Below are 23,951 nucleotides of genomic sequence, written 5' to 3'. Positions count from 1 at the left end.
GTTTGTTGAAATTGATTGGCCCTACCCAAAAAAAAATCCACCAGCCGCCACTGCTCGTCAGCTAACATTACTGCCAAGCAGGTGAAATATAGAGTGATATTGTGGTTTTAGCTGACGTGTGACGCCTCACCGCTTTGAGCGATGCTTGTTCATGTCTATTTAAAGTGCGCAAGCGCGAGCCCGACGCTGACTTTTGTTGACTTAACGGCCACAGGTGTCGCTGTTAACAAGCATTTCTGAAAGTTAAAAATAGTCCCTTTTTCATAAAGAAAAAAAAAACAAGAATAAAAACTCAAACTTAAACTAAAATTATAGTAAAACAGTGTGAATAAATCTTTTTCTGAAAAATGTTTCCATCCATTAATTAACCTCCCCCTTGTGTTGTTTTTCCATGTTTTCCCCCTCACATTCCTTAAATGTATTGCATTTCCTCTTTCCTCTTAGACACGCCCCCCAGCGTGCCTTCTTCAACGGACGTCACGCCCCTGCGTCACGCCGTGCTGACGTCACCGCCGAGCCACGCTGCACTGCCAGTCCTAAACAACTCTTTCCAGAGAGGAGCTCCACATCACAACCAGTCAACCACCGAAGAGCTGAGATTTAACCAAGTAGACCGAAAACACCAGCCGAAAACCTGACGAGGACTTAGCGAAACGACTTAGTGCTACTTTTGAGTGTGTGTAAGTTAGTTTAAATCCTCACTTTATATATTTTTCGCTTTCAACGGTCGTCTCTTTTTGTTTGGACGTTAAGATGAGGAGTCTGCGGTTATTGCTGCTCGTCGGGCTGACGACTCTGTTTATCACTGAACAAGTAAGTAACTTTTCATTTCACTTTCATTTAAATGTTGAACAACTAACCTTATATAAAACCTGACTATATAAAAGCTCGATAATATCTTATCTTTTAGAGAGAAAGGACTAACTGACTTTAGACTATTTAGCCGTTGAGATACATTTCGAAAATGCGAGTAACGTCTAACTTTTGTCAGTTGAGTTTGTCCGTTTCTTATTCAGGCTCTAACTGCAGATAGACCAACGGTCAGCAACCGTTACTATCTAAAGAGACATTTTAAAAAAAAAACAAAGAAAATCTGTCACAAAACATTTGATCATTGTGATGAAGGAAACATAGTTTATAGTCTAAGTATATAGTATATCAGTCTAATGCAGTGAGGGCCAAAGAGCAAATGTACTATGGAGTATTAGGGCCACATTGAGGGAAAAAACAGCTGAGATTTACAGAATAAAGGCATAATATTATGAAAATAAAGTCATAACTTTACAAGAAAAAAGTCGTAATATTACGAGAATAAAGTCATAACTTTACAAGAAAAAAGTCGTAATATTACGAGAATAAAGTCATAACTTTACAAGAAAAACATTTTAATATTACTTGAATAAAGTCATAACTTTACGTGAAAAAAATCATAACTTTCCAAGAAAAAAGTCGTAATACTACGAGAATAAAGTCGTAATATTACGAGAATAAAGTCATAACTTTCCAAGAAAAAAGTCGTAATACTACGAGAATAAAGTCGTAATATTACGAGAATAAAGTCATAACTTTACGAGAATAAAGTCATAACTTTCCAAGAAAAAAGTTGTAATACTACGAGAATAAAGTCATAACTTTCCAAGAAAAAAGTCGTAATACTACGAGAATAAAGTCGTAATATTACGAGAATAAAGTCATAACTTTACGAGAAAAAAAGTCGTAATATTACGAGAATAAAGTCATAACTTTACAAGAAAAAAGTCGTAATATTACGAGAATAAAGTCATAACTTTACGAGAAAAAAAGTCGTAATATTACGAGAATAAAGTCATAACTTTACAAGAAAAAAGTCGTAATATTACGAGAATAAAGTCATAACTTTACGAGAAAAAAAGTCGTAATATTACGAGAATAAAGTCATAACTTTACAAGAAAAAAGGAGTAATATTACGAGAATAATAATAATGGTATCTTCCAGGAAGCAACAGCAGAGATATGTCACACTACGTACTGATGCAGGCATTGGAGCAGTTAGCCAGCCAGGGTTTTTACTGATATTCACCCACAGACTACTTGTGTTCAAGCCAAGTTCAGGCGTCCAGTTGGTTTCAAGTTCACACAGGGCCACAAGTCTGTTCAGCCTCTAACTCACAGCTTTGACATTTAAAACCCAAACCTCCAGACCTGACCTGCATTTCCAACCCACCCACACAGGGCTTGTGTCAAGTTTTAAAATGTCATTATCTGCAAGATGAAATACTGTAAGAGAAACTAATGAGTATTTAACTGGGATAAAAATAGCCAAGAATGATGAAATCCTACCTGACCTGACAAGTCTGACTGTCGGTATGTAGATATGCAGGGCTCATTCTAAGGTAATAAAAACACAATTATTCTTAGTTTCAGGTGATTATACACTAATGAAAACATAGTTATGAATATTATATTCCATTTCTGCTAATAGATCCCCTGAAATATTACACACTGTTGCTTTAAATGTTTTCATTGAGGTTTCGCCTTTAACATTTCGAATACTAATAGCTTTCATGCAAATAGGACAGCTTGATGACAGCTTTCAAGTCATACTCTTGAAAGTTCCTCATTTGTTCAGACCCTTTATTTTTTGGGCACACGTCAATTTGAGACACGTCACTCACAGTAACAAAGTGAGACACAGTATCAAAACAAAACTGTCAATATGTCTTTTAAAGACTGAGGAATAATTGCTGAGGTAGCTCAGCCATTGTTCCGTCACAAATGTCTGAAAATTTTGTCCCGCTTTTAATCAGTTATGCTGACAATCACATCAGATATTAGATTATCATCTGATAAATCCTTGTTTTTTAGAGGACTACATGTTTCAGGAAGTCCTTATTGTCTAACTGATGGTACACTGTTGCACGCATAACCTCTAATAAAGGCAAATTCTTACTAACATACTGAGCATAGAGGACATAACACTATAAACTTTACACATTCATTTGGCTCACAAGAAAAAAAAGGAAATTTTACACACAATAAAATACAAAGAGGAGAAAACATCTCATGACGAGGACAGTGCCCACAATATACAGAAAGCTACAATTTGATCAAGTGCCAAGGTGTGCATCTCTTTTGTCTGATGTCCAGTGTTCTTTGTCTTTTCAGTTCAGTTATAATTTGTTTGAAAAACCGCATCACCAGAGAAGGTGACACACCTTGTCTTCCATGTCTTTGTCACAATTGTACATATTATCATCCAATATAATTCTTGCTGCAGTTTGGCTAGATTTTCTAGAAAAACTCCATACATCACTGCATTATATTTCACATTAATATTATAAAAACAATTCCCCATACACCTCTAGACCTCTGGCACTCCAGAATTAATTGTTCAATAGTTTCATCTTCATCACAATTATCGATATGGCACCCTTTCGTTTTAACAACTCCCCTTTACCACTATCCGAACTGCTTTCAGCTGATACAAGCCACATGATGTCTTGTTTATTTTCTGATAAATTCTTACTAAATATGTTTTTAATACATACCTGGGATTCAGATTCATCTTGGTTCTTTTATGGGAAAACACCACCATAAAAGTTGTTTCACAGTTTAACATATATATTATATGTATATATATTTTTGCTGGATATTTCAACCCAATCAATATTTAAGAGTGTGACATTTGTCACAAGATCACTATAAACAAGTTTGTAGTACGGTACAGAGTTTCTCCCTGTCTTTCCCCTCTTCTCCATGTGTGTCTGTTGTAAAGCTATAAAACACTTGGAAATGACAGGCTAAAGCAGAGCTCTGTGCATTGTCACAAGTGCAAAAATATCCTGGTTGCAGGATTTATTTACTGTTAAAGTCCCAAACTAGAGCCAGGGAACTTCGCCACCTCTCCAGAAATGCATGATATTTAGGATTTATGGACTGTATATTGTGAGAGGGAGAGAGCTGAAACCTGAGACTGTCCTGCTGGATGTGTGTAGCCGAAGCTGGCAAGGCGGTAAACATTGGCTAAATACTGAAAGAGTTGTGGAGACAAAGAGGGAATAAATACAGTTTAAATTTGATCCTACCTATGGCACCCATGAGTTTTAATCTGAGAATAGATGTGATTACTGAAAAACAACTTTAACTGCTAAAATTGTCCTCTTATCATCATGTAATGCACGTCATACTTTGCTCTACACATGCTTTGATTGATTCCCTGTTTCATCCCACTAATACACAGACTCCAGTTCTAAATTGCTGGGCGTGATGGGTTACGACATATATTCAAACTGTCTTTTTCTCTGAGTGTGGCTGTAGAATTACTGGTTAGTCAGTCAGTGACGTTGCTCACATCTAAAAGATGAATGTTGAAACAGGCTCGTGACTTGGTGAGCCGGTAGTTGTGTCATTTTCTGGATGGGTGACTCAGAATGAGTCCCACTGGACTAGTCCAGGCAAGTATATAGCTGCGTGGGTTTGCACACCCAACCATGAGTAGGCGAGAGGAAGCATGTGACGCCTGCTCTCCATTAATGGTCATTCTCACAGTGCTTCTGAAACAAACAGATGACAGAAAAAATAAATACAAATAAATGATCTTAATGATGATAATCCATGAATGTAAAAATAGTAGGTGGACATCCTTAGCTGTGGAAAATTGAAATACAGTGTGGTCTCCCTGAAGTTTCATGTGCCCTCAGTTTATCAGCTGCGCAGTATTAGTCACGCCACTGTTCTCATTCTGTCTGTCTAACAGCATCTGATTTGCTGCCGGACTGTTTCCATGACATTATTGGAACTTTGTTGGTTTTATGTCTGACATGTACATGTACAGCTAGACCTCAAAAGAGTTAAACAAGTAAAAGCAGAGCTAACTAGTTTTTTTTTACAATGAGAAATACCAGTGAGGTTTTCACCACATATTTTAAGCCTCTTAACTGATGAAAATCGTATCTTTTGCCAAATAGTGTGGGCTACGACCTTTAGTTTGGGGTCAACAGATTCAAATAACTGTGATACACATCTCAATTCAGGACATCGCAATATCCTCAATGTGTAAGACAAAAGCTGATACTGTGTCTTTCTTTTATACCCATGTGTTTTCTGTTAGGACTGCAACTAATGATTATTTTCATTGTCAATTCATCTATCGATTATTTTCTCTAACAATGGATTAGTTGTTTGGTCTATAAAATGTCAGAAAATGGGGAAAAATGTCAATCAGTGTTTCCGAAAGCCCAAGATGATGTCCTCAAATGGCTCAGAGATATTCAGTTTACTGTCATAGAGGAGTAAAGAAACTAGAATATACTGTATTCACTTTTAAAAAGCTGTAATCAGAGAGTTTTGATTAATTGATTAATCGTTGCTGCTCTACTCTCTGTACAATCCTACCAAACTCTGTCCAGGCCAAAAGAGTTCTAACAAAGATGTAAGTAATCTGTTTACCCTGAATTGACTCCCGATTCTTTTATTATCAAATATTTTGGCCTTTTGAGACTGCTGTTAACTAAACAGACACGTTTGATGTTTAGGGGCTCAAACATTTTATGATTCGTAGCTTTGGTCAAACATCCACCTCCTCAAACACAGCGTTGTGCGCTGCTGCTGCTATGTACATGGTGATGACAGGTCAGCTGTGTACTTTTGGCTGTTACACAGCCTCACTCTTGACCTGACCGCTCTCTCATTATCATTGACTTCCAGTTCATTGGGGAAATATTTGACTGTAATAGCTATTAATCCAGTGGACACAAAAAAAATATGGATTTGTTGATTCCAAGATTTGATAATGCTCTCCCCTAAACACACACACATAATGCTGATTCCAGAAAAACTGTCTTCACTTGGACAAAGCACTGGGATACCAGATGGTTACTGTATATACGGCCTGCGTGAGTGAGCTATGTGTTTTCCAGATGTGTGTAACCTCTGTAAGGGATTTACAAATGGAACAGGTTTGGTTATTAGCTAATTTAATAAATAATATTCATAGAATTATTATTATTAATAAGAATTATTAATCAACATTAATAATGAACGGGGCACCACCCTGGAATCAGGGACCAATAACCAAACGTTAATCCAGTCTCATAAGGGGATATATTCCCTCCAAAGGCCAGTATTTTAACACTACTTTACACTTAGGAGGTGAATAGCGAAGGGTGAATCCGAGCACTAACTCTCATAACCAGCTGTTATTACAATATGAATGCACAATAAACACAGACAACTGCTATTTAAAATAAGACCATTTATTTACATACAGTGATCTTAATCAATAATAAACACTCTAACAACATTAATCTAAATCAATATTTTATCACAGCAGTAATTACTAATTAACAACACTTTTAATAAACAAATGGATATTCTACAATGCAGCTCTAAGCCCTAAACTAGAATTAAACAAAACACAAAAGCAAAAGAAAATGTGTGTGCGGGAGAGAGAGGGATGTGTGTGTAAGAGAGAGAGATGTGTGTGTGAATGCAAATGTGTATGTGTTGAGGTGTGAAGGAAGAGTGTCTATGTGTGTGTGTGGTGTGGGAGGAGCAAAGGACGCCCTAAGTGGACGTCACCACGTAAGTGGCTACGTCACGTGAGGGAGGAGTTGCTCGAACGTTACAGATCACGCACGAACGGGGGTGTGACCCCCACGTGTCCTGTAAGGTAATGGCGTGAGCCTATGTGAGGAGGCGTATCTACGTGTGTGCGTGTGTGGGAGGAGCAAGGGAAACCCCGAGGCGGCGTCACCACGTAAGCGGTTACGTCACGAGGGAGGAGGTGCTCTGGTGGCGGAAGCGCCACGGAAATCACCGACTGCGTACGAACGGGACGGGGATCCCGCGTGTCGGCAAAGTGTTTGTTTGTGTGTGGTAGAAGTGGAGGAAAGAAAGGCGGGGAGCGCCTGAAAACAGTATCACAGTCAAAACAGTAAACACCGCAGCAGCAGGAATCCTAACTGCCGCGCGAGAGATGTACTAGCTGGGTTATTATTACTCAGATGCTCGGCAGGCAAACTCACGTTAGTCAGCCGTGCACTGGTCTTTTAATAATAAACTACAGCTACAGATCTTCACGTTTGGCAGGAGCTAACACAAGGAGCACACAGTAATCAGACAGTCAGCAACAGTAAACAAAGCAACATAAACAAGCGAAGCAGAGCAAAGCAAGTTAAATAAACAAAACCAACAGACGGACTCGGCGGTCCGTACGTTCAGTATAAATCAACAATAGTTATTAACTTATTGGAATATACAATCTCACTAGTCTCTGCCCAGACACAAGCCTCTTACTTGAATCGCTTCTTCGGAGCGATAGTGGAGTATATCGTCGTTAATTGGTCCGGCGGCGTCGCGCTGGCTCGGACAATAACGGGCCGTTATGATGCTCGTCAGCGGGGGAAGAACGGCAGGGCTGGCTCTCCGTGTGGCAGCGGATGGAAGCAGCTGATGTGAAGACGGCGGGGCGATCGTCTCTTCCTTGGTGAAGGACGCGGATCCGGGTCTTCCTTCTATAGGTATGGTGGTCTGGACGTCTGATGAATGGCGGGCTGGACCTCCGTGTGGCAGCGGAGGGGAGAGCAGCCAGAAATAAAGGAAAAGGCGGTGCGCTCGTTTCCTTTGATGAAGAACGGTTGTCCTCGGCTTCCTTGGTGAAGCCGAGCTGTAGTCTTCCTTCTGCAGGGATGTGGATCAAAGTCTGATGGACACAACATTATCTTAACTCGTCCAGCGAGGTCAGAAAATGTGGCTCGGTCTTTAGGTGAACGCCGCAGCGTTGGGTACCTCCTGCAGCAACGTGAGTCGCAGTGGAAAGGGCTGAGATTCAGGTGAGCGTGCCTATATCTCCTGTGAGAAAAGTGGGTGTTTCACCGGAAAGACCCCACATTTCCTGTTAGCCTCATCCAATGGGGGTCCTTGTTTGGGTTCAAAATGAAATTTCACATGTAGATGCGACATTTTAAAAGATGGGCAGTTAGGTCCCCTGCTGTGATCAGGTCTCTGGTTTCCCATGTAGGCCAAGGCTCTTTGTCTCGTGAGGTCCCTACAGTCCCCCTTTGTTCTGAAGAGTGGGACGCAGGTCCCGGTCTTTAGAGCATGAATGGGCCGAACAGTCCATGTAGGTGATGGTAACCTGAGGGTTACAGTCCATATTCCTGAGTGGGAAAGGGTTGGAGTAGTCCATGCCGTTCAGCGCATGACATTTTACAGAGGCTCTAGTATCTGGGCAGATGACTTATCTATAGCTTGTTGCATTGTTTTACATTTATACATCATTCAACCTGAGGGAAACACCAATTTTATCACATTCTTTGCTGCTCAGAGAGGGAGGAAAGAATTAGGGTTAGGGTTAACCAACTTACTCCTTGAGAGGGGTGGAGCCAGTTAGAGGTGTGGTTGATGGCTGATGTATGACGCTTGGTGACACAAACAGAAGTTAATCTAGTTTGGCCTGTAGTGTCTGGATGTACTTGTACATGCTGTGTGCAGCGATGGCCGTGATGATCCAACCACCAAGCAAAAGCACCAGGGCTATCCAATTCATCGGATGATCTTGATAGGACGATAACCCATTCATATGTGACGAAAATGTGGTGGTAAGTCCAGTCGGTTTGAGACTGAACTGAACCAATTTAGTCCCTTCAGCCAGAAGCTGCTTTTGAAGGGTGTCGCCTATTGTGAGGTCGTGACCTCTGAACGCGTCCATGATCTCAATCTCCACGTCATGTCTGTCGGGGTTGAGATGATGGAGGACAATGTCATCGATGTGTATTGTAGCTCCCAATGGAATTGTTAAAAACACTGTCTGGTTAGGTAGTGTTAGTTTAGTGGCTGTATCATGGCGGTCATGACCCAATAGGGCTTTGGTGGCCGATGTATGAACAAGCCAGCGATTGCCAGCCCGTCCCACCCGTGTCTCCTTGGTCTCATCCCTGATGGTCATACTACCGTGGCGCTTTTGTCCGGGAGTGTCACTCTCCGGCCGCGGAGGTAGCTTGTTACATCTTGAACAAAGGGGTTGCTCGGGCAAACCCAGTGTATGCCCTTTGTTTGGCACACATGTTCAGGTTGGGAATGAGGTAGAGAGACGGGTCGTCATCGTGGTAGGCAATGGTTGGTGGTGTTCTAAGGTGTACATGGGTGTGTTCTCTTCCTCTGAGAGTGGGGACTGCCCCCCCCCCTTTCGGGTGTGGAGGCTGCCCTCTCTCCTGGAAGTGCAAAAGGCTTAAGGTTATCTGGTCCGTGTGGATCCAGAAGGAAAGATCAGAACCTGGATCAGGTTCTGGAAAAGGCATGAGCATCGGTGGGGGTCCTCTGGACTCCTGGATGACGGCGGCTTGTCCGTCTGACCGATGAGCATGGGCTCTGCATCATGAGTGCAGATGCAAATGGGATGCACGAGAGTCATCCCCGGAAGAGTGATGGAACCCAAGTGTTGGAACACATAAGGTTTAGTTCAAAACCGGAGTCAAGCGGATCAAGGGTGCTGATACAGCTCCTTATGAATACTGAGGTGTATATGTGTGTGGCATTATCCTTGCGGACAAGGTTGCCAAGGAGGTCAAGAATGGAGGTTGCGGTACGTTCGGTGTGGCGGTCCCAGGGAGCAACGTGGGCTCCTTTGGTTCCCTTCTCCAGCTTACGACGTAAACTTTGGTGGTAGAAGAGAATGGGATCCGGCCATGTCATACTGGTGGGGGGCTGTCGTCGGACTTCTTTGGAGTGTCCGGCAGCGCTGGTTGTTGACTGGCTGTCCCAAACTGTCTCATCGCTTCCTTGAAACACTTTCGAATCATGTTTTCCATTTCTTGCCAACCCTCCCCTCTGGGGGGGTTTGGGACTGCATCATTATACTTACCTCTTTGCTTGGGGTTTTGGTCGTACTGAAACCTCTTCGGTTGGAAGGTATCAGGTTGCCATGGCCTGGCCTGATTGTGGAAGTAACCTTGGTTACCACCCCCTTGGTTCTGTTGGTTACCATGCTGGAGAGGTGGTTGGCTACCATACTGGCGAGGTGGTTGGCGTCCCTGGTAAGTCACCCTGGCATTTTCCCAAGCACGAGGCATTTCGTTGCCTTCGAGTGCCAGGTCATTGCTCTCAGAGGACTGAATCCCCAGGACACGGGCGGCGTCGTCTTCTTGCCACTTAACAGGGCGTGTCTGTGTCTCCCAGGCCATCTGCGCATACCTCCTGATCTCATGCATGCTGAGGTTGTTTGACCTGCTGGACATCGTGACATCATAACGCACACTTTCGTGGAGGTTGTGCAGGAACAGGGACTTGAAAGTTTGTTCTTCCTCCAGACCCGGGGCGCTACGTCCCTGAAAGTAAGCGGCTCTCAGGCGTCTGTAATAGTCTCTCGGGGACTCATGCTTTTTATGCATTACTGCGAAAGCGCCGAGAGTGGCAGAAGCTGGATCCGTATATGGAGAATACTCCTCTCGTAGGGCATTACAGAGGGCTGAATAGCGGTCTCTGATTTGTGGTGCCAAGGATTCCATGAAGACATGAACGCTTCTAGCCGTAGTCTTCCACACAAGCTTTAGCTCCTCACGTGACGAAGCGTGAGGTAGATCAAGAAGGCAGCGCTCGATCTCCCTGAGGTAGTCGTCGATGTTGGACTCTCGACTACTGGGATCAAAGCGCTCAATGTCCTTTGCCAGGGACTCAAGCTGATGGGTACGCAGGCCATGACTTCGGGGCGGGTAACCACGGTCCGAGTCATCTGAAGACCCGTAGTCGCTTGGGTCACCAAAGCGGGAAGGACGATGGCTCCTCCTTCGTGCAGGGGGCGGAGTCCGGTTGGGGTTTTGTCGCGAGCTACGTGACGTTGAGCGATCGTCCGCGTATGAGGATCTAAAACCACTCGCTTCTCGTGAGTAACTTACCCCTGTCCGGAATAGAGGTGGAGATAGGTCAAACCGCAAAGTAGCACGGCTCTGGATGGATTGGGGTACACTTCTGGAGGGCAGTGAACCTGTGTCCATCGGGCGGGCCGCTACTTGGGCACGTTGACCATCAAGAGTGATGGGGTTAGATGGGGTCCAGCCAAGGGTTTGGCTGGATGGATTAGCAGCAGAAACGTTCTCCGTATCTGAGTCAGGTGATTCTAAGGAGAACAGGTTAGCAGCGGTACTTACCTGTCTGGCTTGTGCCTCCTTAACTCTGGCCTCTGCTTCCTGCGTGGCAGCCTGAAGCTGCGCATACGCGGCGTCAGTCTCCTCCAGCAGCCGAGCACGATCTTCCTGTGTTCGGGAGACCTCGAAACGGTAATCCCGAACCTCCCTTTGTAGGTTGGAATTACCGCGCTCTGCAGCCTGGAGCTGCGCCTGGTGCTCGGCAGCTTGCAGCTGCGCTTTGCGGTCATACAACAAGACTAATTGACCAAGCACCTCCGGGACTGTGCGCTGTGGCTTCCCGGTCGGCTGGTTGATAAACTCAACCAGCTCTATTATCTTACTTTCTACAGTGCTAGCACTGTAGCTATTAAGATAATCTTTCTCCTCGAGGGAGAGCTTGAGGAGGCCAGCGACCGCATCCTGCAGGCATGGATCGCTGGACTCATGGGGAGTCTCGGCTCCTGACTCACGGGTGTCGTCACTACTCATTTGGCTGAGCTAGTAAACTATAACCCTGAGATATAAAGTTGATACTATGTTGCTGAAAGAAAAAATGCACAGGTAAGAGGATTCGACCTGTGGATTACAAAACTGTGTTAGATTTGTTAAAGCTATCAGGCTCAAGTGTTACTCAAATCCTTTGGATGTTAATGAGTCACTTTAGCACCTCTAGTCAGTAACAGCTTATGTTAATGGCTTAGGGATTCCACAAAAAAACAAATAAGACAAAACGAACCACTAATACACACTTAATCAGTCCACACTGATTATATGCTTGACAAATCCTGAAAAGAAAATTAATTTTCAAAAATCAAATTTTTTTTTGAAAAATTCAAAAATTTTGAAAAATTAATAAATCAAAAGTGACTATTCTGGATTATTGTACATGAATATTGCAATAACTGGTATCAGAGAGCCTCACACGGGGCACCATTTGTAAGGGATTTACAAATGGAACAGGTTTGGTTATTAGCTAATTTAATAAATAATATTCATAGAATTATTATTATTAATAAGAATTATTAATCAACATTAATAATGAACGGGGCACCACCCTGGAATCAGGGACCAATAACCAAACGTTAATCCAGTCTCATAAGGGGATATATTCCCTCCAAAGGCCAGTATTTTAACACTACTTTACACTTAGGAGGTGAATAGCGAAGGGTGAATCCGAGCACTAACTCTCATAACCAGCTGTTATTACAATATGAATGCACAATAAACACAGACAACTGCTATTTAAAATAAGACCATTTATTTACATACAGTGATCTTAATCAATAATAAACACTCTAACAACATTAATCTAAATCAATATTTTATCACAGCAGTAATTACTAATTAACAACACTTTTAATAAACAAATGGATATTCTACAATGCAGCTCTAAGCCCTAAACTAGAATTAAACAAAACACAAAAGCAAAAGAAAATGTGTGTGCGGGAGAGAGAGGGATGTGTGTGTAAGAGAGAGAGATGTGTGTGTGAATGCAAATGTGTATGTGTTGAGGTGTGAAGGAAGAGTGTCTATGTGTGTGTGTGGTGTGGGAGGAGCAAAGGACGCCCTAAGTGGACGTCACCACGTAAGTGGCTACGTCACGTGAGGGAGGAGTTGCTCGAACGTTACAGATCACGCACGAACGGGGGTGTGACCCCCACGTGTCCTGTAAGGTAATGGCGTGAGCCTATGTGAGGAGGCGTATCTACGTGTGTGCGTGTGTGGGAGGAGCAAGGGAAACCCCGAGGCGGCGTCACCACGTAAGCGGTTACGTCACGAGGGAGGAGGTGCTCTGGTGGCGGAAGCGCCACGGAAATCACCGACTGCGTACGAACGGGACGGGGATCCCGCGTGTCGGCAAAGTGTTTGTTTGTGTGTGGTAGAAGTGGAGGAAAGAAAGGCGGGGAGCGCCTGAAAACAGTATCACAGTCAAAACAGTAAACACCGCAGCAGCAGGAATCCTAACTGCCGCGCGAGAGATGTACTAGCTGGGTTATTATTACTCAGATGCTCGGCAGGCAAACTCACGTTAGTCAGCCGTGCACTGGTCTTTTAATAATAAACTACAGCTACAGATCTTCACGTTTGGCAGGAGCTAACACAAGGAGCACACAGTAATCAGACAGTCAGCAACAGTAAACAAAGCAACATAAACAAGCGAAGCAGAGCAAAGCAAGTTAAATAAACAAAACCAACAGACGGACTCGGCGGTCCGTACGTTCAGTATAAATCAACAATAGTTATTAACTTATTGGAATATACAATCTCACTAGTCTCTGCCCAGACACAAGCCTCTTACTTGAATCGCTTCTTCGGAGCGATAGTGGAGTATATCGTCGTTAATTGGTCCGGCGGCGTCGCGCTGGCTCGGACAATAACGGGCCGTTATGATGCTCGTCAGCGGGGGAAGAACGGCAGGGCTGGCTCTCCGTGTGGCAGCGGATGGAAGCAGCTGATGTGAAGACGGCGGGGCGATCGTCTCTTCCTTGGTGAAGGACGCGGATCCGGGTCTTCCTTCTATAGGTATGGTGGTCTGGACGTCTGATGAATGGCGGGCTGGACCTCCGTGTGGCAGCGGAGGGGAGAGCAGCCAGAAATAAAGGAAAAGGCGGTGCGCTCGTTTCCTTTGATGAAGAACGGTTGTCCTCGGCTTCCTTGGTGAAGCCGAGCTGTAGTCTTCCTTCTGCAGGGATGTGGATCAAAGTCTGATGGACACAACATTATCTTAACTCGTCCAGCGAGGTCAGAAAATGTGGCTCGGTCTTTAGGTGAACGCCGCAGCGTTGGGTACCTCCTGCAGCAACGTGAGTCGCAGTGGAAAGGGCTGAGATTCAGGTGAGCGTGCCTATATCTCCTGTGAGAAAAGTGGGTGTTTCACCGGAAAGACCCCACATTTCCTGTTAGCCTCATCCAATGGGGGTCCTTGTTTGGGTTCAAAATGAAATTTCACATGTAGATGCGACATTTTAAAAGATGGGCAGTTAGGTCCCCTGCTGTGATCAGGTCTCTGGTTTCCCATGTAGGCCAAGGCTCTTTGTCTCGTGAGGTCCCTACACCTCTGACTGACTGAGTCAAGTCTGCCAGTAAATCCTGATGCAAAACTCACAGACGTGACATTGTCTGCACACGTGTTTGAGAACACAATCAATTAGTCAATCAACAGAAAATTGTAGAGCTGCAACAATTAATCGATTAGTTGTCAACTATTAAATTAAACGCCAACTATTTTGATAATCAATTAATCAGTTTGAGTAATTCTTTAAGAAAAAAAAGTCAAAATTATCTGTTTCCAGCTTCTTAAATGTGAATATTTTATGGTTTCTTTACTCCTATGACAGTAAACTGAATATCTTTGAGTTGTGGACAAAACAAGACATTTGAGGACGTCATCTTAAACACTGATTGAAATTTGTCACCATTTTCTGACATTTTAATGACCAAACAACTAATTGATTAATCGCGTAAATAATCGACAGATTAATCAACAATGAAAATAATCGTTAGTTTCAGGAACTTCCAGCCCTAGAAAATGATTCATTTGGGAATTTGTGATCGTCACTATGTCCTGGCATTTTATTAACTAAATGATTAATTGGGGGAAAATGTGATAGATTTATTATCAACATGATCATTTATAGATAAAAAAAAGCATAATTTTGTGAAGATATGATCTTATCATGTTATCCTTCACACAAACCTCTGTTTGAGTTCTGTTGTATTTCTCTATTAAAGCACCCTTTAATTCTAAAATGAGTTCCTAAAGTTTTAGTTTTATACATATGAAGAGTTTAATGCCAATGAAACACAGTTAATTTAACATCAGTTTGATTATTTCATGTACATCTACCATATTGTCATATTTATTGATAGAATATATCCTTATTAAGGGTGATAATGACTTCAACCACACAGCCTAGCCCTATATTACTGTGTACGTGTCGTTGTTTAAAGTCCATGTACGTGGTGTTTGGCAATCCATCAGCAGCACCTGTGGTCAAAGTAGTAGTAGTAGTAATAGTAGTAGTAGTAATAGTAGTAGTCGTAGTAGTAGTTGTTATGGCCTTAAAAGGTAATCCTGCTCATTTCAGTGTTTACATTCATTGTGTGCCTCCTTCACTGGGACAGTCCAGTCAGTGTAGACATGAACATGAGCTGCTCCCTTTCCAAGCTATCAAAGAGACCAGATAACCAAGACCAGTGATGTCCAACCTGGAGCTGGGAGTTTGACAAAAAATGTCTGCAGCAGTTCCAGTTTTGTATGTGTGTGTGTGTGTGTGTTTCTGTGTGTTATCGTTTTGGCAAGCACAGCATCTGCTTTTGTAATCCCGGGTTGAAGACAGCAAGAATGCCAGAGCCCCTTCTGCTATTTTAGTCCTCTGCTGTCTTTTGTAAATTGATGTTAATGATTTTCTGTTTGGCCTGTTTCACCACAATGTGAACACAACATCTGGTTTATTATCTCAAAATGGTTTTCTATTGTTGTTACATGTCAGTTAGCTTGACCAAAAATATCAGGAGTCACAAAGGAAAGTGAGCTGAAAAGTCTGTCTTGAGCCTCGATCTTCAAAAAGAAATGAGAAGCAACTGGCACTATTAGGTGAAGTGCTTTGGTCTGATCTGTATCACCTCTTATGCCACTTCTCACTTCTTGGGTATTGTGCCAAATGAAAGGCTAGTGTTGACAGGGACAGCTATAGAATTAAGTTATCCCTTTGCTTCCCTCAATTGTGAATATTTATTGCACTAAAAGATCCTCCTCCCATGTGTCACCATCACCTGTTTTATTAAAAAACATACCGTACGGTCCCCTTCTATCTCCTTCCCTTCCTTTCTCCAGTCTCCCTCCTTTCTCTCTCTCTCTCTCAGCACCTGTGTTAGTGGGAAGCATAGTATACATACCAGACATATTTCAGGCCTCAATGGGCCATATTCATCCATGTCTGTGCGTATGTGTGTGTGTGTGTCTGTCTCGCTGTCTTACTACCAACATCTGCTGAGCCATTCCTCTCTTTTTGAATTTCAGACTCATTATCAGGCTGCTTTCTTTGATTCATGTGGGTTTTTTCCTAGTTTGCCCGAGCCGTTTGGTATATTACCGTCATTCTGAAGTTATTATTAGCTTGTTTTTATTCTGCTTCAGACATTGAGACGGTCATATTTCAACAAGCTGGTTAATAATTTCATCTGTAGCTCATTTATTTGGTTGGAGTTTATAGTATCAGACTTTAGATGACGAGACAAGCATGTTTGGGGTTTTCGTCACACTCCTTTGTGCAGTGTTTAGGTTAGTGGGAGGTTTTCCTACACTACAATCTTATATATGAAATGTTTTTTCCATGTGTGTGTCCACTTCTCTGTTCTGTGTGTTGCCTTTGAAGCTGTTCTATCTCTCGCTCCTCCACTCAAACTCAGATCTCTGATCTCTGTCTGGCTCTGTGAAGCATCACGAATTACTGCCACCACACATGAAATGAACAAAAAAAAAAGCAGCCTCCATCAACTGTGCATGCTACAGTATGGATGCAATACACAATTTGCTTGAACTCCTAGACGCTAGTGAACACTCTGGCATATTTGGCCAGCATAGGTCATTGGCTGTGAGGGGTATTGTCTTACTCCCAAACTGTGGAGACGTTCACATGTGTTTGATTAGTGGAAGGAATTCTGCAAGTGTGAATAAAGGAGATCTATGTGTCTCCTCTCCTTTTCTTTCCTGCTTGAATCATAATATCTGTCATTTTTTTTCTGTCTTCCAGCTCTTTGTCTCCTCCCAGGAAACCTTTAACACGACAGATGACCTGTACTTAGAGGCTCGAACGTCGGGTGGCATCCCTATAGATGATGAAGATGGTGACGATGGCGGCTCAGGCTCTGGATCCGGAGACTACTGTAAGGAGACCACTGTCTTCGTTTTGTAATTGTTTTGCAATTGTATTTGGTTGCAACAACACATTGTTTGTTTTAGCAGTTAAATATATAAATGAATGGTTCTCACATACATCATCATTTTTGTTGAGTAAACTTAACACAAAGTGAAAATGTATCTTGTGGACTTTCTGTTTTCTTTTTCAAATCATAACTTCAACGATCCAGGGTTTCCCAAAAGCATCTAGATTTACATTGGGACTGAGATCATCTTAGTCTCTAAGTGCTTTTAGGATACAGGGCCCAGATCAGGGCCCAGATTTCTGTCCTCAAATGTCCTTACCATACAGGCAGTTGGTTTTACTAAAGTTTTCCTCATCTCACGGAGTGTTTCCTAATCCACTCTATCCACTCATTTACACATGTCTAACAAATGAGCAATACTGTAGACACAAGTGCTTGTACATTCAGACACAGAAGCACTCACTCACAGTGTGCCAGATGTTTGTCCTGAGGTGATGTGGAGTTAGCCAGGTGAGATTTTTATTGGAAGCGCACAGATGTCCGATAATCTCTGCCATCATTATCAGTGACTCACCTTAATGCCCTCGGTGAATAATGTGTTGGAACATTTAGTGTAATCAAAACTGAAAGGTGAATTCCAGTAAGTTATAAAAATCACAGATTGCATTCCTCCTGAGTGTAAAAGGAACTGCTTAATTTAATTAACATCTCGTGGGCATATTTTAACATTGCGTCACTATCGGATTAAAACCATGTATCTAGAAAATGACAACAAAAGCTGCCCTGTTTTTAGCTTTGTGGCAGTTTAGTGTACATTTTTAAATGATTTATGTATCTTGTGAAGTAGGAGAATTTTCTCAACCCATAAAGTAACACTTAATCATCTGACAAAAAAGATATTGACAAAAGTGCCAAAATTGGTTTATAACACTATTAATCACATGCAGTCTGTTTATAGGTAAGGACAAATCAATGCAAAAACGTTTTTTTTTACTCCAAAATCAGTAATGGTGTCCGGTTGCAAGGAAACTTGCTCTAAAGTGTTAGAATTTGTGGTGATTGTTTTCTCTATCTCAGCTTTCAGCAACTTCACAGTTTCAGAGGAGATACCTGAGAGGTTCCCCAACGTCTCTCAAACCACAGTCTCCACAGTAACCGTTCCAGCTCAACCAGAGCCAACATCAGTCTCTCCTCAGGACACGTCAGCCACAGCAACAGACAGCAAGGATCCATCAACCAGAGTGATGGACACCGAGACCACGCCGTTCATACCACCTAATGGGAACAACGGTGACGAGGAGGTAGAATATTGCTTTTCATTTTATACAAATCCTTGTCTCAAAGTTAGATCTTTAATGAGTTGATTGCCAAGATAAACCACTAGTAATATACTGTAGACTATTTAAAAGATTAAACAAATATTACAAACGGTGTACTATATATCCAATATATATTGGACATTGTTAATGATTTACAGACTTGCATTCAATTGCGCTGTTGATTTCCAACATCTGTATGAACCAAAGCCCTCCCAAGAATACATCCATTATATGCATTTTGACTTATGATGTGAGATGAGAGTTGTTACATTAAGACTGCTAAAAATAGTTATTCTTCTGTAACATGTAGTAATAAAACTTTAAAAACTATAAACTAATATTCATAACTATGTTTTAATTCGTGTAAAATCCCCTGAAACTAAGAATCGTTGTGTTTTCGTTAGCTTAGAATGAGCTGTTCATATCTACATAGGGAGCGGGACCTCTTCAGAGTCCGCCATGTTTCTCCGTCATGTTTCGACAGTAGCCAAGAACGGACAAACCAAACACTAGCTCTAGACAAAGCCTTTCGCATTTGTTTCGTTACCTGAAAGCCACCGTAGTTCTCCGGTACGCTTGTAAAACTGCGGTAATGTGAGCCGCAGAGTGCAAAACCTTGGTACCGCCACCCGCCGTCTGACTTCTGTTGCTCCTTTTGTTGTGTTCTTATGGTACCGTGGTACCATAAGGTACCATGGTACGGCGTTACTACGTTTTGTGCTCAACGGTTCATGTTTCCGCAGTCTTGGAAAGGGAGGAGTGAGTGGAGGGATACTCAGCTGGTTGCAATCTGCAACCACACCATTACTTATTTTCATTTCATGGTTTACATGGTGGTAACCAGAAAATATTCAAAACCACATTATGCCTAAAAAAATGTTCAGCCCTACTTTGTTATCCAGTGCATCATGCATTTAACTAATAATGCATATATTTCTCCAGGTGGCGAGCCCAACAACTGATTGGTTCACACAGAGCACCAGTCCCAACGCCCCCAGCATGCCTCCCAGTGAAACTAATGCTACCAAATTCAGCATAGACATCACTGTAATCAAAGATGCCGACGAGGACAACAGTCTTCAAACGTTGGATGTCTCGACACCCAAAAACCCTGGAAATAAGATCATGTACGAAGAGGTCGACAATGAACTTGGGACAGGCAATGAGCGAAACAGCAGAATGTATGATCAGGACACTCCTGAAGAGGTGACCTCTGAGAACATGTGGGAGAGGACGGAAGTGCTGGCAGGTAAGGACAGATTTCCACTAAGCTTTACTGCATCTTTATTGACTAAAGACTAAACAGATACAAGTTTTTTATGATAAAACATAATTTTCTTTGAGTCGCAAAATTTGCAAGCAGGTTATTTTCTGTTGATGTCAAGCGCTTTTAGAATATTGAGATTTTGGATGTATGCATTTTTGCCAAATATTGTGAAACATTTGCAGCAAGTGTGGCACACTGTCAAGAAAATATATATCAATCTGTCCTTATGCCCCCTCCAGCGGTGATAGCATGCGGAGTGGTTGGATTTCTCTTTGCTGTTTTCCTCCTCATCCTCCTCACCTACCGTATGAAGAAGAAGGACGAAGGTAGCTACGAACTGGCAGACACCAAAGCTTCCACGACAGCCTATCAAAAAGCACCCACCAAGGAGTTCTACGCCTGAACTGACCAACAGGGACTTTAAATGGAGTCTGTCTGTCTCCCAATCAGGACTAAAAATGGATCTACAAACAACTGAAGATGATTCCTCGATGAAGTTTGAAGTTATTCAACCTCTGTTCTTCTTCAGTGCTACCACCATTTTTTTTTTTTTTTTTATCTTTCCTACCTTCCTCCTCTGCTACCATTTTACATCTTGCTATATGGTGTTCAGTGTTTGTGAAGAAGGCAACAAATAAGACTATTAAAATACATTCCTATCATTCCTTCAAAACTGGGGAAGGAGTTAGATATTAAATACACATCCTAAATTTCAAGAAAGGAATCTTTTCTAGAGTATCGCGATGGATCCCAACAGTTATAGTCTTGGAAAGTCCACTTCAAAGTACTGAAAACACTGTACCTTTAGACCCGCTGAACCACACTGGGCTGGACTTGGTTCTGCATTACATACAGATCGATTGTCCCATTTAGCAGAGCTACAGCCTGAACTTGCCCCAGCTCGGCTGAACAATATTGAGGAAGTTCACAGAAACATATGAATAGCCTTAAGGCATTTTGAATACTGTTAATTGAAACGGTACCACACATGGGATTAATATTACAAAAGGGCCTCCAAAAAATGTAAACCCTTTTCCCTTTTATTTGAGGTTAAATTTTCTCAGTTTGTTAACATTTTTCATTGTTACATTTCATTTTCTGTACGCTTTCTTTGCTGAATTGAATATTTTTGTGTTGTTATGAGGAATGAATATGTTTTTTTTTCTTTCATATGCTGTCCAGTATTGGTATGAGAGATTTTGTTACTCTGCAGGTACATATTTGTGTTGTTTTCTCACAGATATTTGACATTTATAGAACTGACCAAATATAAATGTGCTTTATTTGTCTTTTGGAAAATTATTTTTAGTAGCTTTTTCAATGTGTTTTGATGTTTAGAGATTTATATTTCCATAATAAGCCATTTTTAAAAAGAGATTACCATCTTTTCATTGCATTCATACATTAATGTAGACCTTGCATCCAACATTAGTAATATATTCAAAACTATTTAATTTGGTGACTGAGTGCAGCGAGCACGTGGACCAGAATTGCTAAGGGAGAGCCAAGGCTAATGACTATAATTCAGAAACCGTAGAAGTGACCAACGTTTTCTGAAACGGCCAAAGCACATTCCTCTCTGACTGTCAACTGTATACAGCTGCAATAGCCAGTTTCAACTTAGGGACAGGGACAATGTAACTGACAGGACGGTAATTTATTCACTACTTACTAATTACTTTTAATTAGCTTTAATATAAGATAGCTTAAGCAGCATGTCAGGTTTTAAATGCGTGTTTCCTAATTATCAGTTTACCTCAACCAGCAGACCAAAGAAGCTTCAGTGGGATCTTCTGTAGACTTTTAGAGCTTCAGTGAGGATACAGGAGGCTGTTAACAGCAACGACAACAGGGGGGGTTTCCCTTTTGATAGCACATACTTGTATACAGCCTGTTAACTATTTTAGTGAAATATTGCCCTATGTATAGTCTGTGATGAATTTTATCACCAGCTACCTACTGCTTATTATATGTCAAAGAACAATACTTTTCACATCAGCTTCTTATTGGAAGTGGGGGACACGTTGTCTTGAAGCAGCTCTATCTGTGGCCTTACAAGCTCTGTGAAAAGGTCAAATAAAAGATTTTTTAAACCAACTTTGCTAATCCAAATGGCTGGGATCAGAGGTCGACACATACAGAGAAACGGGGCTAAGTGGTTTTTAAACTATGAGTAGACCTGCCCCCTATCCATACATTCTCATTGACATGACATTTGTTTTTATTTCTTTTGCTCTGACTTTTTTGACTTGGAGTTTAATGTCGCATAACTAATGTTAAATTGGTAAAGGGCATTTCCTTATAGGATTGTAATGGCTGTTTTTGTTTGTTGCCCTTATCTGTTGCGGAAGTTTTTGTGTCTCTTAACAGTTTGATTCCCTTCATGAGGCAATGCAACGTCAGGGAAAGTTAGTCAGTGAGGCTATGTTTATTTGTTATCCTATAGTCAATGCTACTTAATGATATAATTACTTTTGCCATAATAGAAAATACTATTTTAAAGCAATTCTAGATTATCTGAATGCAAACTACCTATTCGCCATAGCTGGAATAAACATGACAATCTTATTACTAACCAACTGTGACTTACTGATGTCAAATGTCAGAGAAATGTTTCACATGAACCCCACTCATAGAGGGTCGGGACAACGGGTTAGCACTCGCTAGCAATCCACCGGATGATGACACACAATAACCTTTCTCTTCTAGGATCTCTGTAAATGTATACAGTATGTTGATGATACTAATGTATTAATTTATACTTGCTTAGACTATAATCCAGGTTAATATGTCAATGATAAATTAATCGAAGCCTCTTTGTGCCTATACTGCTCTGTTTTGTTTTTAAATATTTATGGTTTTAGTGTATTTGACGAGTCTTGGTTCAATTCATTTTCAATGTATCAGTTTTCTAGCTTTTTTAGAATACTTTTTTTTCATATGAATGCATTTAATAATAAGTTCTTTGTAAATATATTGAAGCTTTAATTTTTATCAAAGTTGAATATGAATTGACTGAAGCCTTGATTTTAACAAATAAACACCTACTCAATGGTGGGGACCAACCAAAAATCAGTTCGCAGATAAAATTGTGACATAAGCACATGAGGTGGCCAATAGAGAATTGTGTTGCTGAAATGGTGTATCTGATAAGGTTCACTACTACATAAAAGATGTGGCTTTAATGCAATTCTAAAACTGTCTGTTTGTCATTTTTTGGCTTTTGGGATTGGTCTGAATATAAGATCATACATTCCTACATCGCTCTCATTCCCACACATCCACAGACAGCACAAGACAGATGTATTCACTCAACAGCACATGTGCTAATGTTCAACAACCTCTTACTTTAAGCCCTTTTATTGACCTGTTTCCCTTTCATTCCCCCTTTCTATCTATCTTTCTCTTACACAAAATGTGTGTACTTTTTGGCCTCTGAGGCAATAATTGTATGTCTCCACACTATTTTGGAAACTCACTGCTTGAAAATGGCAAAACCAAGTCCAGATTCTTCAGTAAGTCCTCTAATCATTCTACATAAATCCATTCTGTCAATAGATGAAAGCTCTGACTGGACGCTTATAGTTTGTTATGACACATTGTGCAAATGTTCCTACATTGAAAGGTCAGCTGCAGGTAAAAACACTCATAGCTTTTGTTCCATTGTGTGCACAGTAGCGCAGAAAAATGTCTCCTCTCAGCCTCAAGAAACATCCTCTTATAAATGTAGGTGCCAGAAAAAAAAAAGAATTCAAACCACTGTGTTAAACTAAGCCAGCAGCATGTGAATGGAGCCAAATGGTCAAATGTTTTCCAGAAACCTGATGATGCAGAGAAGAAAACACAAATGGCAGACGAAAGAGGCTGGTAAAAGACATATATGTAAAAAGCAAATGGCTGAAAGTAAACATAGTTAAACTCAAAGTTCACAAATAAAGTAATATACTAAGGTAGTAGTAGAGTGTAAGAAAATATAAACATTAATAATCTGACCCTTCTCCAGGGTGAGACGTTTAAAGTGAATGCCACTGGCTGCAGAGGAACGCAGAAGATTAGTGGTAGAGGACGGGGGATGAAAACCACAGATTGGGATGTGGGTAGAGAAGTGTGTTTTTCTACAGCGTCGATACAATAGGTACCACGCACTAGACATCTTTTTGGCAACTAAAATTGTTGACAAGGATGTGGAAATGTCAGAAGAAGACACATTATATAAAATTGCCCTAACAAAGGCAGAATAAAGGCAGGAAGCATCGATAGGGAGTTACTTTCTGCAATTTAATAGTCAAATTGTAAACAATACAGATCATATACCCAGCTGTGTTGTTTCCTTGAGCCGACGTATCTGGCTCTGCAGCAGCACTTAATGCTTCT

At 41.5% G+C, this 23,951-nt stretch overlaps 1 protein-coding gene and 1 long non-coding RNA gene across 2 annotated transcripts; one reads left to right on the top strand and one right to left on the bottom strand.

Annotated features, from left to right (window-relative positions):
* The first annotated feature begins 505 nt into the window (after positions 1-505).
* LOC119496982 (syndecan-2-like) lies at positions 506-22,775 on the top strand. Its single transcript, XM_037784683.1, has 5 exons — positions 506-813; positions 16,859-16,991; positions 18,069-18,292; positions 19,253-19,559; positions 19,817-22,775. The coding sequence occupies exons 1-5, from the start codon at positions 754-756 to the stop codon at positions 19,978-19,980; spliced, it is 888 nt and encodes a 295-aa protein (XP_037640611.1). The 5' UTR covers positions 506-753; the 3' UTR covers positions 19,981-22,775.
* On the bottom strand, positions 2,597-9,130 carry LOC119496983. The gene is made up of 3 exons (XR_005208847.1): positions 9,120-9,130; positions 7,864-7,873; positions 2,597-2,982 (listed from the first exon to the last, which is right to left on the bottom strand). It is a non-coding gene; the product is annotated as an uncharacterized LOC119496983 (long non-coding RNA).
* Positions 22,776-23,951: the final 1,176 nt, after the last annotated feature.

Source organism: Sebastes umbrosus, chromosome 11, assembly GCF_015220745.1.
Source record: "Sebastes umbrosus isolate fSebUmb1 chromosome 11, fSebUmb1.pri, whole genome shotgun sequence".
NCBI classification, from domain to species: Eukaryota; Metazoa; Chordata; class Actinopteri; order Perciformes; family Sebastidae; genus Sebastes; species Sebastes umbrosus.
Note: the sequence above shows the minus strand (reverse complement) of the source record. Positions and strands in the feature narration are given on the sequence as shown.